We start from the raw sequence: 12,660 nt of genomic DNA, 5'->3' as shown, positions 1-12,660 counted from the left end.
TCCCTGATGCTGGGTGGTGACAAACCTTCAGGCTCTTCTGATGGGGTGGACTTATTGGAGTAGAGGGATTGGGAAGAGGGCATTGTATTAGGAGTGCAGATTTCTGTGGATGGGTCTTTTGAAAGTCAACTGGAAAAGGACCACCAGAATACATCTACTTTTACTAGCTTGTGGGACTATAGGGTGATTTTCCTCTTTTTCTTTACGTTTTGTAAGATTTCCACAAAAACTTTTTTTGTAGTAAAAATGTTACTGAGTCACGTAGATGCGCGTACACACAAGCATGGGCCACAGAAACTTCGGAGAAGTAAAGGCAGAAGGATAAGGAAATTGTCCATCTGCTGAGCGGCCCTCCGGAAGGGAGTGAGGATGGAAGGTCTCGTCTGGCACCTTGTTGAAGTTGTTAAAAGCGGCCTCGCCCCATTGACAGAGCCCACAGCGAGCGCCACAGTCTGCTCCGGCTCCCTCCACCAGGGTTCTCTGAGGTTTTGTGTTTTGAGGGGAGGAACCCTCATCTTGCCAGCTTTGATTGTTGCTGTGGGCACTTCTCCCTCCACTCACTGAACAGTTTATTGCAGGTTTCTTTATGGTGCTTGCCAAGCATTACAGCCAGTGTGGTAACATTGGACAGTGTGGTACTGGGGAATCTTCCTTTTTGAGGCCGAGTAGATTTTGCATGCACACCAAGGAGGTCTCTGCTGTATACTAAGGAACAAGTTTCCCTCCCTCCCTTTCTCAGGGAAAACAATATTCTCTTCTGAGAAGGCAGATTTCTCCTTGCTGCTCCAAAGGTATCAACAGAATGTGCCTGTGGTTAACGGTGGGGAACCTTAGGGCAGAGTGATGTGGTCTGGGTGGAAGCAGGAGACAGCGGGCAGTCAGATGGACGTTCCAGAACAGGAATTCCTCTCCCAAGCGGCCCCAGGAGGGAATCAGCCAGCCAGAAGGTGAACTCTAACCCAACCATCTATTCTTCAACCAAAGGCGCCCAAAAAGAAAGGGAAGAAAGGGAAAGCCAAAAGTACCCCGATTGTTGATGGTCTCGCTCCGGAGGACATGAGCAAGGAACAGGTGAGCGGGCTGGCCTGAGCCGCGGACCAGCGCTGAGTTGGGGTGGGATGGGTTTGCTACTCTGCGCTTCTCCTAGGAGCCTCTTTCAGACCGCTGCCCCCACTTCCGCGTGCACCTCCCCTCTGCCTGGCTCCTGCTGCCCTGCCCACACGTGGATACGCCCCTCCCACGCCTGCACGCCCAAGCACAGCACGTGTTGTAAAACAACGCGGTACAGGCACATGGGTGAACTTTTTTATAGGGTAGTAGGAATTTGGAAGGAAATGTCTTTCTGGTATAAAAGCTGTTTTAAGTTTTCTGGGTTTTCTTTCATTCTTATCTTTTGTAGGCACCTGATGCTGACAGAGCTGTTATCATAGTACATACACCTATAGCATTCTCATTTGTTTTATTTACCATTAAACATTGTGAATTATTTTTGGCCACTTGTTCATTTTGATGAACTTAAGAGCTGGAGAACATGGTTATATAATTACAATTTCAATTACAAGGCTCCTGAAACCTGTAACGTGTGCAAACTGTGAGAGCAAGTGTGGTCTGGGAGCATCTGACATGCACTCCTGTGAGCGTTAATGACCCTTACTTACTTTTGATGGTTTTAAGATAAGGAAATGAAGGGTGACTGAAACAGGCATAAGACCTGAAGCTGGAGAGCTGGGCCGAGGCCCTTGAACAGCGGTGGAGAGCCTTTGTGTCACAGGCTGTGTCCGCAGAGGGTGGTGGGTCAGGTTGCGCTTTGGAAAGGTCCCCAGGCTGCCGCGTGAACGGCTTACCCACTGCGCTGCCCCAGCCGTCAGGCTGTTTCTTGGCTCCCCATTTTCTCCTGTCCGGTGGGGACAGAACTGTGACATGGCAGTGGCCAGTCTGCAGAGCAGAGCCTTGCTGTCTGGTGTTCCAGGCGTGGACACCTGGGAAGCTTCCAGGGCCCAGGCAGGAGTGAGAGACTCAGGGCAGCTGCAGCCAGTTCGCTGCATGTTAACCTGTGGGCCCTGGGCTCCAGAGCTGTTTGTTTGCTGATTTTTGAAGAGAAGCTTGAAATCTAGGTAGTTATAAGAAATCTAGATATCGAGTGATGGAACGTCCAGCGTGAGCCGGTCAGAGTCAGGAGGAGCCTGGCTTAGATCCTTTGTCTGATTGACACAGTAGACCCCACTGTAGACCTCCCTCCTGGGGAGCCCAGCCCCGTCCCGGCCTGGCGGCCCTGTTTTGTTTTTTTTTTTCCTTTAACCTATTTGCAGATTTGCATTTGGCTCCGGACCAAACCATCTTGACTGTTTCAGGTTTACTGGTTTTGTATACTTTTTGCTTAACGTGTATCTTTAAAGGTGAAAGGTTTTTTACATTGTTTTGTGAACATATTTACATCATTCTCATATCTTTGTGTTGTTGGGCCATATAACCTTCTAGCTGATATACTCTAATTTCTCAACCATTCTCCTATTTATTTTTTTATTGGCCGTGCTGTGTGGCTAGCGGGATCTTAGTTCCCCGACCAGGGATTGAACCCGGGCCCTGGCAGTGAGAGCGCGAAGTCCTTATCACGGGACCGCCAGGGAATTCCCAACCATTCTCCTACTTAAAAGCATCTTAGATCATTTCCTTTTTAATCCTTTTGCTGTTGTAATAATGGTGTGGCTAATATCTTTAAGCGGAAAGCTCCTGTGTTCTTTTGAGAAATTTCTTTAGTGTGAATCCCCAGGAAGGAATAAAAGCATATAATCATTTTATGACTCTTGGCCAAATACAAGAGATTTCTGCTGTTTGCTGAACGTTCCCTGTCCCCGAGCCTTCCCAGCCCCCTACTTTAACTTCTCACTGTTAGCTCTGATTTACTCTGAGGTGAGAGCAGCCCCTCCCTCTTTCTTCCTGGCCTTTCTCCGTGCACCCTCCCCTGGCGGCAGGTGGCCCGCCCCGGCCGCCTCACTGGCCCTGTTCTGCCTGCCAGGTGGTGGAACACATTGGCCGCATCCGGGAGGAGCTGGACCGTGAGCGGGTCGAGCGCAACTACTTCCAGCTGGAGCGGGACAGGATCCACACTTTCTGGGAGATCACGCGGAGGCAGCTGGAGGAGAAGAAGGCTGAGCTGAGGAACAAAGACCGGGAGATGGAGGAGGCCGAGGAGAGGCACCAGGTGGAGATCAAGGTGTGTGGGGCTGGCCTGTCCCCATAGGAGCTGCCACATGGGCAGAGGAGCCGGACCGGGGGCCAGGGGCGTTGTCTCGCCTTGCTTTTGGGAGTCACAGCCCTTTGTGTCCTTGACGTGGGGAACTGAGGGTATTTTTTATGTGTGTGCAGGTGGGCATGTGTGTGTAGGTGAGCCTCTGTGTGCAGGTGGCATGTGTGTACAGGTGGGCAGGTGTGTGCAGGTGGGCAGGTGTGTGTAGGTGAGCCTGTGCAAGTGAGCAGGTGTGTGCCAGTGGGCATGTGTGTGCACGTGAGCAGGTGTGTGCAGGTGGGCATGTGTGTGCAGGTGAGCAGCTGTGTGCAGGTAGGCATGTATGTGTAGGTGGGCAGGTGGGTGCAGGTAAGCCTCTGTGTGCAGGTGGGCATGTGTATGCAGGTGGGCAGGTGTGTGCAGGTGAGCCTGCGCAGGTGTGTGCAGGTGAGCCTGTGCAGGTGGGCATGTGTGTGCAGGTGTGTGCAGGTGAGCCTGTGTGTACAGGTGAGCCTGTGCAGGTGGGCATGTGTGTGCAGGTGAGCATGTGCGTGCAGGTAAGTCTGTGCAGGTGAGGTGTGTGCAGGTGGGCATGTGCATGCAGCTGAGCGGGCAGAGTAGGTGAGTGGTGGTACTCCCCCCCGCCTGCAGGTCTATAAGCAGAAGGTGAAGCACTTGCTGTACGAGCATCAGAACAGCTTGATGGAGATGAAGGCGGAGGGCACCGTGGTCATGAAGCTGGCGCAGGAGGAGCGCCGCGCGCAGGAGGGTGCCCTGTGCAGGGACATGCGGGCGCTGCAGGTGGAGCTGAAGGAACAGGAGCTGGCCGGCGAGCTGGTGGTGAAGAACCTGAGGCTGGTAGGTGCTGGCGTGCTGTGAGCGCCTCGGGATGCACTCCAACTGGGAATTCATATTTCTGTATATTAAATCCTGCATTTTGGCAATTAAATATTAAACAACAGTAGCAGCAGCATGCAGCCAAACAAGCCCTGTTTGGGGTCCAGACACAGAATTCTGTCTCAGGCTTGAGCAACAGGTTGGCTTCCCAAGAGGGAAATCCAGCTCAGGGTCCCTCTCCGTATACTGCTGACCTCTGACCCCAGAGACGCGCGCGCGGCCCCTGAAGTGAGCAGCCCTCCAGCCCTTCGGCAGCCACAGCAGCTTGTCCTGTGAGCTGTGCTCTCAAGTGCCTCGCTGACCTTTGAGACTCTTTGGTCCTTTCGGAGGGAGGCGGCGGGGTTCCAGGTGGAGGTTGGAACTCCTTCTTAAGCGCCGGGCGCGGTTCTGATCTCTGGGGACACAGCGGATGGGGCTGACAAAATGCCTGCCCACGCACGGCTGATGGTCTAGAATGGAGAGGCTGCCCCTGAGACAGAAGACAAAATAAACTGTCAAACCTGTGTCGCAGGTCTGCGGGCATTAGTGCTACAGGAAGGTGCTGGGAACCAGGGTGGTTGCATTGTTCTACGCGTTCTGGGAATTCATTGAGAAGGTGATACCTGGGCAAGGGTGGGGGGAAGGCAGGGCTGGGGGAGACCAGGCCCTGAGAAGGGCTGGGGATGGACCAGTGCCACGGCCCCCAGGAGTGAGGAAAGAGGGGTCTGGGGGACAGGACTGAGTCGGGGGCCTCTGGAGGGCGTGGGCAAAGGGAGGATGTGTCCAACTTTGGTTTTCAAAGGTTGTTCCTGGCTGTGGGTTGAAAGCCTTTGTCAGTGCACTTGCCTCTGTGTATGTCTGGAGGCGGCCCAGCCTCAACTGAATCTGGAAATAAATCAGTAACACTGCAGACTTTGCCGTGAAGCTTGAGGGAGCTGAAGTCTTGGACGCTTGAGGGCAGTCTGGTCTTTCTGACAGAAGCACAGAGTGGGCTGCCTTCCAACGAGTACAGCGGTGCGGGCTCTCTGCTTACGCGAGGCCTTGGGCGTGGAGTAGGTACACGGTCAGAGTGCCGCTCTGAGTGAAAACACTGCTCTAGAGTCTAATTTAAACTTTTTATTCAGAATTTATAACTGTCTATTAAAATAATTTGTAGCGGTGTTCTAAGCCAAAGCAGGTTAGCCGACAGCGGGGAGCCGGCAGCTCTGTGTGGGTCTGGCCCCTGCTGTCCAGCCTCTGGGCAGGGCGGGAAGGGCTGGGCACGGCCAGGGGCCGGGATGTCTGTCAGCATTCTCTGCAGCTCCGAGGTGAGCTGCGCTGAGGGAAGTCCATTATCAAGTGTGGAATTTACCAAACCTTGTTATTCCGGGCTGGGTCCATGAGCTCGGAGGTGGGGGGCCCAGCAGAAGCAGCACAGGTTTACTGAGCCGGGCTTTCCTTGCCAGTGAGGCGAGGGGCCGGGCTGAGGGGCCGGCGTCTGTCCCGTCCCGTCTGACCTCCAGTGACCGGCCACTTCCGCCTCTGCAGAAACACGCCGAGGAGATCACCAAGATACGCAAGGACTTTGAGCGGCAGGTGCGAGGTCAGCGTCTCCCGCGCTCCGTGTAAGACGGCCCCAGAGCCCCTCCCATCAGGAAGGGACTGCCCAACAGCGCTTGCTAACCGGGCACATAAACCAGTTAAAGCAGCTCAGACCTGCAAAGCGAGGCTGGTGGACTCTTCAGGATCCCAGAACACCCTATTCCATGAGAGGTGGGAGGCTGTGAGGACCACCCAGTACCCGCCCACACCCTCAGGCACGAAGCAGCACCTAGAAGCAGGCGGTAGTTATCCAGCCTCGTGGGCAGCGTCCAGGTCTCCCGGCCTGCAGAGGCTCCAACCTCGGAAGTCTGTTTGGTTTACTGATAGAGCCCGTAGTCTGGCTGGCTGGCCGTGGTTAGAGCCCATTGGGAGTGGGTGACACTCGGCTGTTGGGATCCCTGAGGCAGGGATTGATTAGCAATGCCTGCGACGGGCAAGGAGGGCAGGCTGGTGTGTGCGCTGGTGCCACAGAGCAGGAGCAGCTCCCCGCCCCGTCCTGCTGTCCGCAGAGCTTGTTGGTGAGGCCTTCGTCCTCGTGGGTGTTCTCGGCCCTGGGCACAGCTGCCATCTCTTCTCGTAGCCACAGGGCCAGCATTCTGCTCAGCTGCTGTGTGTGCTGCTGCCTTTCAGAAATCGAGGCCAAGTACGATAAGAAGGTCAGGATGCTTAGGGATGAGCTTGACCTGCGCAGGAAGACAGAGATCCACGAGGTGGAGGAGAGGAAGAACGGCCAGATCAGCATGCTTATGCAGCGCCACGAGGAGGCCTTCACGGACATCAGGAACTATTACAACGAAATCACCCTCAACAACCTGGCTCTCATCAACTCCCTCAAGGTGCTGCCGGAGTGCCCAGCCCCCTTGGGCCGACACCCCTGCTTGTAGCAGCATTTGACCCTGCCCTTCAGCTGCCCTTGATCGAAGCTCACGAGTTGTGTTGCCCGCTACAGCCGTGGCTGCGGTCCGGCTGTTGCCCTAACCCTCATGTGGCAGGGAAGTGATACACCTGTATGCACTGGGATATGTCAAAGGTCAGGTGGAAGCACAGGGGCGTCATCGTCACTCAAGTGCTGGCAGCCGTGGAGGATGTCCTCTGGGGGTCATGAGCAAAGTGTAATCTCTCAATTTGCACGGAGGCTGAAGTACTAGAAAATTCAGAATAAGTTAAAACTGTGAAAAAATACTGTGTGTTTACACAGAAGACAGATGTAGGTCCTCACGGTGCCGGCAGGACCATTCTCTGCGGGCAGGGGAGCTCGCGGCCCTCGCCCTGCAGGCCGCAGCCCCTGGTCCTGCCTGCCGACCCCCCACCCCTCGTGCCCAAAGGAGCAGATGGAGGTCATGCGGAAGAAGGAGAGGCACCTGGAGAAGGAGATGATGGAGGTGTCCGCGCAGAACAGGCTCCTGGCAGACCCCCTGCAGAAGGCTCGGGACGAGATGAGCGAGATGCAGAAGCAGCTCGGGGGCTACGAGAGGGACAAGCAGATCCTGCTGGTGGGTTTCTGCCCGATTCCTGGCCCTCCCTGGCACCTCCTCCTGGGTGTGGAAGGGCAGGGAGGCGTCTCCTGAGGACCAGAGCGGAGCCTGGCCCTCGGGGCAGGAAGGGCAGGGGCGCTGAGCCCCTCCTTCCTGGGCCTGGTGGCCCTGGGGCACGTGAGGCTGGCACCTGTTCTGGGAGATGGGTGGCCCCGGCGGGCTGCTCCGGCGGCTCAGCCCCTCAGGCCTGGGAGCTGGTTCCCTCTGACGCTCACCTGGCCTGGCTGTTGCTCGGGAGCTGCATCGTGTGGGTGCCTGAGTCGGGAGTGCTGTCTCCTCCACCCCCATTTTCTCTCCAGTGCACGAAAGCCCGTCTGAAAGTCACCGAGAAGGAGCTGAAGAGCCTGCAGTGGGAGCACGAGGTTCTGGAGCAGCGCTTCATCCAGGCGAGCTCCCGGGACGCCTGGGTGCTGGGCTGGGCGCCCGGCTCCGGCAGCTGGAGGTCCCGTGGCCCTCCTCGTTCTGCGCGGCTCTCGGTGGGCGGCTGGCCCGGGTCTCAGAGGGCGGTCAGTGGTGGGGAGCGGGTGGTGCCCACGGCTGTCCCCTGGGGCTCTCCTCTGATGCGTGGAGGTGGCCTGGCCCCTTGAAGGAAGGGCTTTCTTCATCTGTGTGTGTGTTTCTAAGTCCCAAATCTTTATGTGTGCGTTGTAAGCAAGCCTGTGGGTGCAAACACGAGGGCCCTGGGGCCGTGCGCTGGTCCTCACAAGTGGTCAGAGCTTCCTGACTCTCCTCCCACACTCTTGTGTGTCCCGGTGTAGGGACACCGCTTCCCAGAAGTGAGGGCGTCTGGAGCGCCCGTGTTCTCGTCTCAGCCTGTGTGCCGTCTCTCCGATCGGGTCACATTTGAAATCTCTGTTCCAGTCCTTTGCTGTTACAAGCACGCTTTTAAGTTCGTCTTTGTGCAGCTGTGTATCCCTTTCAGGGAAGTGGGTTCCTAGCAGGGGAGCTGCTGGGCGAGAAGGTTCACGTTCAGGGTGCAGATAGTCTGCCGGGAGGGATGTTCAGAGTTGCGACCCCACCCACAGTGCCCAAGGGCCGCTTCCGCCGGCACCAGGTCTTCGCTGATGTGACTGGGGGGCAGGCAGGTGTCTCACTGCACGTGCTTTTCCGCAGAGATGGCCCTCCCTGCCTGCAGGTCCCGGGGTCTGGCCCTGGGCCTGGCCGAGGGCAGAGCCGCCCCCTCTGTGTGAGCCGTTAGCACAGCTACCGCCGCAGACTGACAGTGGAAAGGACATCCCGTAAGCGGTCAGAGCGAGAGTCACCCTCAAGGAGCCTCCGAGGGTCCCGGGGGCTGAGGGCAGCTGAGGGGAGGGTCCGTAGGCAACCAGGGAGACGCGGCTCCCCGCTGCAAGGTGGCGTGAGTGGGGAGGGGACTCTACCACCTTCTCTTCTGTCTGCATGTCGTCTGCGGCAGGGGAGGCAGGCAGCGCCCCTAAGAAACCAGACTCGTCACGTTTTAAAGAGCAGAGGACGGGGACTGGATTGAAGCACATCTTGAGAATACGATCCTGTAGTTAGAAAGACACTGTCCTACAGGGTTTCAGCACAGCCCTCTCCTCTTCCTAGCAGTGATGTGTGTTTTTATGGCAGTGCAGAACATTCTGGAAGCAGTCCCAGCAAATGCTCAGATGGTGGCCTCTGGGAAGTGGGGTTGAGGAGTGTTTACTTTTTCCTTTTTACACCCCTACTCAGTCTTGATTGTTTAATGGTGCACAGTTAAAAGTTAAAGGAGATGAAAAGGACACTGTCCTTGGTGGACAGGTGGGTGGCTCCAGTGCTCGCTCTAGACCTGTGTTCCAGGGTCTGGGGCTGGCAGAGGGAGTGGACCTCCAAGGGGCCCCCACCCCAACACTGCTGAGTCTGAGGCCCTGGACCTCACGGGGATGATCATGTCCCGAGCCTGCTGCCCAGACCCAGGGCAGGGGGTCTGTGCAGCTCGTACTAGGGTCCCTGTGGCTTCCTGAGACACCTTCCCAGAGGTGTTTCCTCCTGCCGCCCATGATGTGGACAGCCGCATACCTCTAATTCGGTCACAGAGTGGGGCTCAGGCAGCGTAGAAGATTCAGACCCACCTGCCCGTGGCCGGGCGCTGGTGAAGGTGCTGTGCCGTGGCCTCGGGGCAGAGCCGGGAGGGCCTTCTTGCCAGTGAGAAGCCCGGGCCCACCCCGCAGGTGCAGCAGGAGCGGGACGGGCTGTACCGGAAGTTCACCGCAGCCATCCTGGAGGTGCAGCAGAAGGTGGGCCTCAAGAACCTCGTCTTGGAGCGCAAGGTACAGGCCCTGGCCGCCGCGGTGGAGAAGAAGGAGGTGCAGTTCAACGAGGTGCTGGCGGCCTCCAACCTGGACCCTGCGGCCCTGACCCTCGTGTCCCGCAAGCTGGAGGTCGGTCCCAGGGGCCCCCGGGGAGGGGCTTCCGGCGGCCTGGCCTCCGGTCGGGGCTCCTGTCTTGTGCTCCAGCCTCCATCCCTCAGTGGAGAATCTCAGTTCACCTTGGGGAGGGGCTGTTGTGGTTTGCTGGCCCGAGCGCCCAGGCCTGTGTGAGCCATCGGGCTCCCCAAGTTCCCGGGCTCTGCCCTGGTGTCTCTGAGGCCTTCCCCGGCCCCTCCTTAGCCTTCCGGCACCTTCGAGCCCGAGTCCACTGCCCACTCCAGCTTAGCCTCTCAGCCAAGGCCATGGCCGCCGTCCGCCTGGGACACTGAGATGTGCTGGTTGAGGCCGTGGCAGGGGGAATGCAGGGCCGTGGGTGGCCTTTGTGATGGCTGCTGGGAAGGCTTCCCAGAGGGAGTCACACCTGAACGGAGGCTGGAGCGTCTGTTCACTCGAGAGTCTGCAGTCGTGTGTGGCTTTCCTCTGGGCTGGGGCTGTCCTGGGCATGGGGCACAGCAGTAGAAAGACAGACGAGGCCTTGGTGCCCACAAGCCAGCAGGGTGAGCTGAGGACTCAGGACGGCAGTTGCCACTGCCGCTGGCTCAGCAGGCAGAAGCCCTGATGCCCCTGGCGGTGACCTTACCTGGAAATGGCCTTGTCCCTCTGCTCCCTGACCTGGGTGGGACGTGCCACAGAAGAAAACGGGTGATGACGGACAAGGGGTCTTTGGTGCTGCTAGGGAAGCGTGGCCTGGCTCTGGGATCCTGGCCAGTTGGGTGACCTGTAGCCGCCAGGCCTGAGGTGGCCCCAGGTACGGTTTCCTTGGGGGTCTAGGAGACGGACACAGTCCACAGCTGGCCTCCGTGACTCCACGGAAGGTCCTTCCATGCTGGAGGGCCCTGTCTGCCCCTACTCTTCATTCACACAGAAGCAGATCTCCTGGGTTACAGGCCTCAGATGGCAACAGGAGGGCAGGAGAGGGTGGGCAGGGCTGACAGGATGACTCGTCACCAGTGGAGGAGGGGGCTGGGGTCCGAGGTGATGTTGTGCCCAAGGTTCTGGCTGAGACCAGGTGTTTGCTCACGGGAGCGATGGCCCTGGCTCAGTGGGTGGCAGTGCCTGGAGGACCCAAGTTACCTAGGCTCGGTTCTCGGGGCTGGGGTAGTGCAGCCTCATGGTGGGGCCTCGTCTGGGCCGGCATCACCATGGTCCCGAGTCTGGGGGCTCGTCTCTGTTCTTGTCCCTCTTGTGTGTGGATCACAAAGGGGAGGAGGGCTTTCTTGCTCTCCTCTTGGGAAGCACAGCCGGTCTTGCAGCTGGGCCAGCGACCCAGTGCTGCCAGCGACCAGGGTGAGGGGATAAAAACTCGGCCCGTCCATGGCAGTCACCATGGCTGTGCCTGGGGGCCAGGGCAGGGCAGGTGGGGAATCGAGGGGGTTTTCCCTGGGATGGCGTTGGCAGCCGGGGTGGCCCCAGAAGCAGGCCAGGCTGCCCCTTCTCACCCTCTGGGCAGCTTCCTTATGGAGACGCAGATCTGTCTCCGTTGGAGACCTTTCCACGCCAGCCGCTCCCCGTGTGGACGTCCTGACACCTTCCTTTCCTCAGGACGTTCTGGAATCGAAGAACAGCACCATCAAGGACTTGCAGTACGAGCTGGCCCGGGTCTGCAAGGTGCGAGGAGACCACCCACCCCTCCCCCATGTTCTGCCAGCTGCCCGGGGCTCCACACCCCTCCCTCAGGCCCCTTCCTCACCCAGGACCCCACTTGATCTTTACCTTTGGGTGCTGACACAGTCTGAGGCCGTCTGCGCCTGCCCAGGGTCACTTGGCCTGCAGGTGGCCTGGAGTACATCCGCATGGCTCTGACTCTGTCCTGGTGTCCCTGATGGGGCCTGCCCAGTGCATGCGTGGCATCCTGTCCAGCAGGCTGTCCCTGTGTCCCTGTCCGGCCCTTGCTCTGGAGCCATGGCGCTAGCCTGGCCTCTGGGGCGGTTTGGGGCGGGGGGGTGTCTCTGCTCCCTCAGAGTCACGTCCACGTCTTCCAAGCACGTCTTCCAAGGCCTTTCTGAGTCTGGTGAAAGCCACACAGAGGCCTCCTGCAGCTGGGGAGTGCAGTGCCCTGACCCTGGTGCCGTCTGTGCCTGCACCCAGCGTCCCCAGCTCTGTGGCTGAGCCCGCAGCTCTGTCAGTGCTTGGCCCGTGGGGACGCAGACACAGTGCTGCCTGCAGACGCGCTTCCCGAGAGCGAGCACCCCGCGCGCGTGACTCAGATGTGAGCCCTGGGCTGTGGAGCCCCAGCATGAAGGCAGTGCCCGTCATGGGCACTGGGCTCCGTGGTGACCAAGTCCCCTGGGCCTTCCCTGCCCACAGGGCCCTCCCCAGGTGCTCTGGGAACCCCTGATACTTATATGCATTCTTGGGGGAATTTCCGTAACCCACATCTGACTGTGGGGAGGGCTGAACCCCAGAGGTGGGTGAGGGCCAGGGCCCAGCCCCTGAGTCATGCTGGAGCCCGGCCCTGGCTCACCCTTTGCTCTCAGCTCCCAGCACCTTGTCTTGCCAATGCCGGGGACAAGGAGCCCCTTTGAGCTTTTGCTCTGCATCAGGCCAGGCTCTGAGCACGTAGCATGCATCAGCTCTTCAAACGCTTGCAACTGTCTGGCGAAATGTGCCCTTTTAAAAACATCTGCTTTTAAAGGATGGGGGCACAGAAACCCTGTCTGCGTTGGCCCTGCCAGCGCTGTTGCCCAGATCTCGGCATTTCTGGGATGGGGGAAGGGAATAGATGCCAGTAGACAAGGCAGGGGGGTCATCCCTGAGAAGGCAGGGATGCTGAGCCTGAGTGAGAAATGCTTGCAAGGGACCAGGAACTGAAACCACAGCCCTGCTCTGAGTGCACACCCTCTTCAGTCTCCCCAGCCGTGAAACAGGGATGGTGGGGGCATCTTCCATTGTGGGTTACCCGAGGTCCCGCACATGAAGTGGTTGGGTAGTGCCCGGTAAAAGTCCTCAGACTCGGGCCAGAGTTGTTCTCGACAGAAGGAAAGCCTCTGGTTGTCTTCCAGCTGAGCCAGGA

At 58.3% G+C, this 12,660-nt stretch overlaps 1 protein-coding gene across 6 annotated transcripts in view; it reads left to right on the top strand.

Moving 5' to 3' along the window:
- The window catches only part of GAS8 (growth arrest specific 8), a 32,716-nt gene that overhangs the window by 911 nt on the left and 19,145 nt on the right, over positions 1 to 12,660 (top strand). For 3 of the 6 annotated variants that reach the window (XR_003790831.1, XR_003790830.1, XM_029203341.1), the window contains exons 2-10: positions 985 to 1,071; positions 3,017 to 3,214; positions 3,878 to 4,084; positions 5,630 to 5,684; positions 6,314 to 6,519; positions 7,009 to 7,176; positions 7,518 to 7,694; positions 9,390 to 9,599; positions 11,190 to 11,255. Coding sequence is in view for 1 of the 6 variants with exons in the window: in XM_029203341.1 (XP_029059174.1) it covers positions 985 to 1,071; positions 3,017 to 3,214; positions 3,878 to 4,084; positions 5,630 to 5,684; positions 6,314 to 6,519; positions 7,009 to 7,176; positions 7,518 to 7,694; positions 9,390 to 9,599; positions 11,190 to 11,255 (1,374 nt within the window). In the remaining 5 variants the exon portion in view is untranslated. Of the gene's footprint in view, positions 1 to 984; positions 1,072 to 3,016; positions 3,215 to 3,877; positions 4,085 to 5,629; positions 5,685 to 6,313; positions 6,520 to 7,008; positions 7,177 to 7,517; positions 8,128 to 9,389; positions 9,600 to 11,116; positions 11,256 to 12,660 lie in introns of all 6 variants that reach the window. The other 3 variants (XR_003790832.1, XR_003790836.1, XR_003790835.1) reach the window with 3 other exon arrangements.

Source organism: Monodon monoceros, unplaced genomic scaffold (assembly GCF_005190385.1).
Source record: "Monodon monoceros isolate NGI ecotype Baffin Bay Population unplaced genomic scaffold, NGI_Narwhal_1 Super_Scaffold_10, whole genome shotgun sequence".
In the NCBI taxonomy this organism is placed as follows: domain Eukaryota; kingdom Metazoa; phylum Chordata; class Mammalia; order Artiodactyla; family Monodontidae; genus Monodon; species Monodon monoceros.
This window is presented reverse-complemented; position numbering and strand designations above follow the sequence as displayed.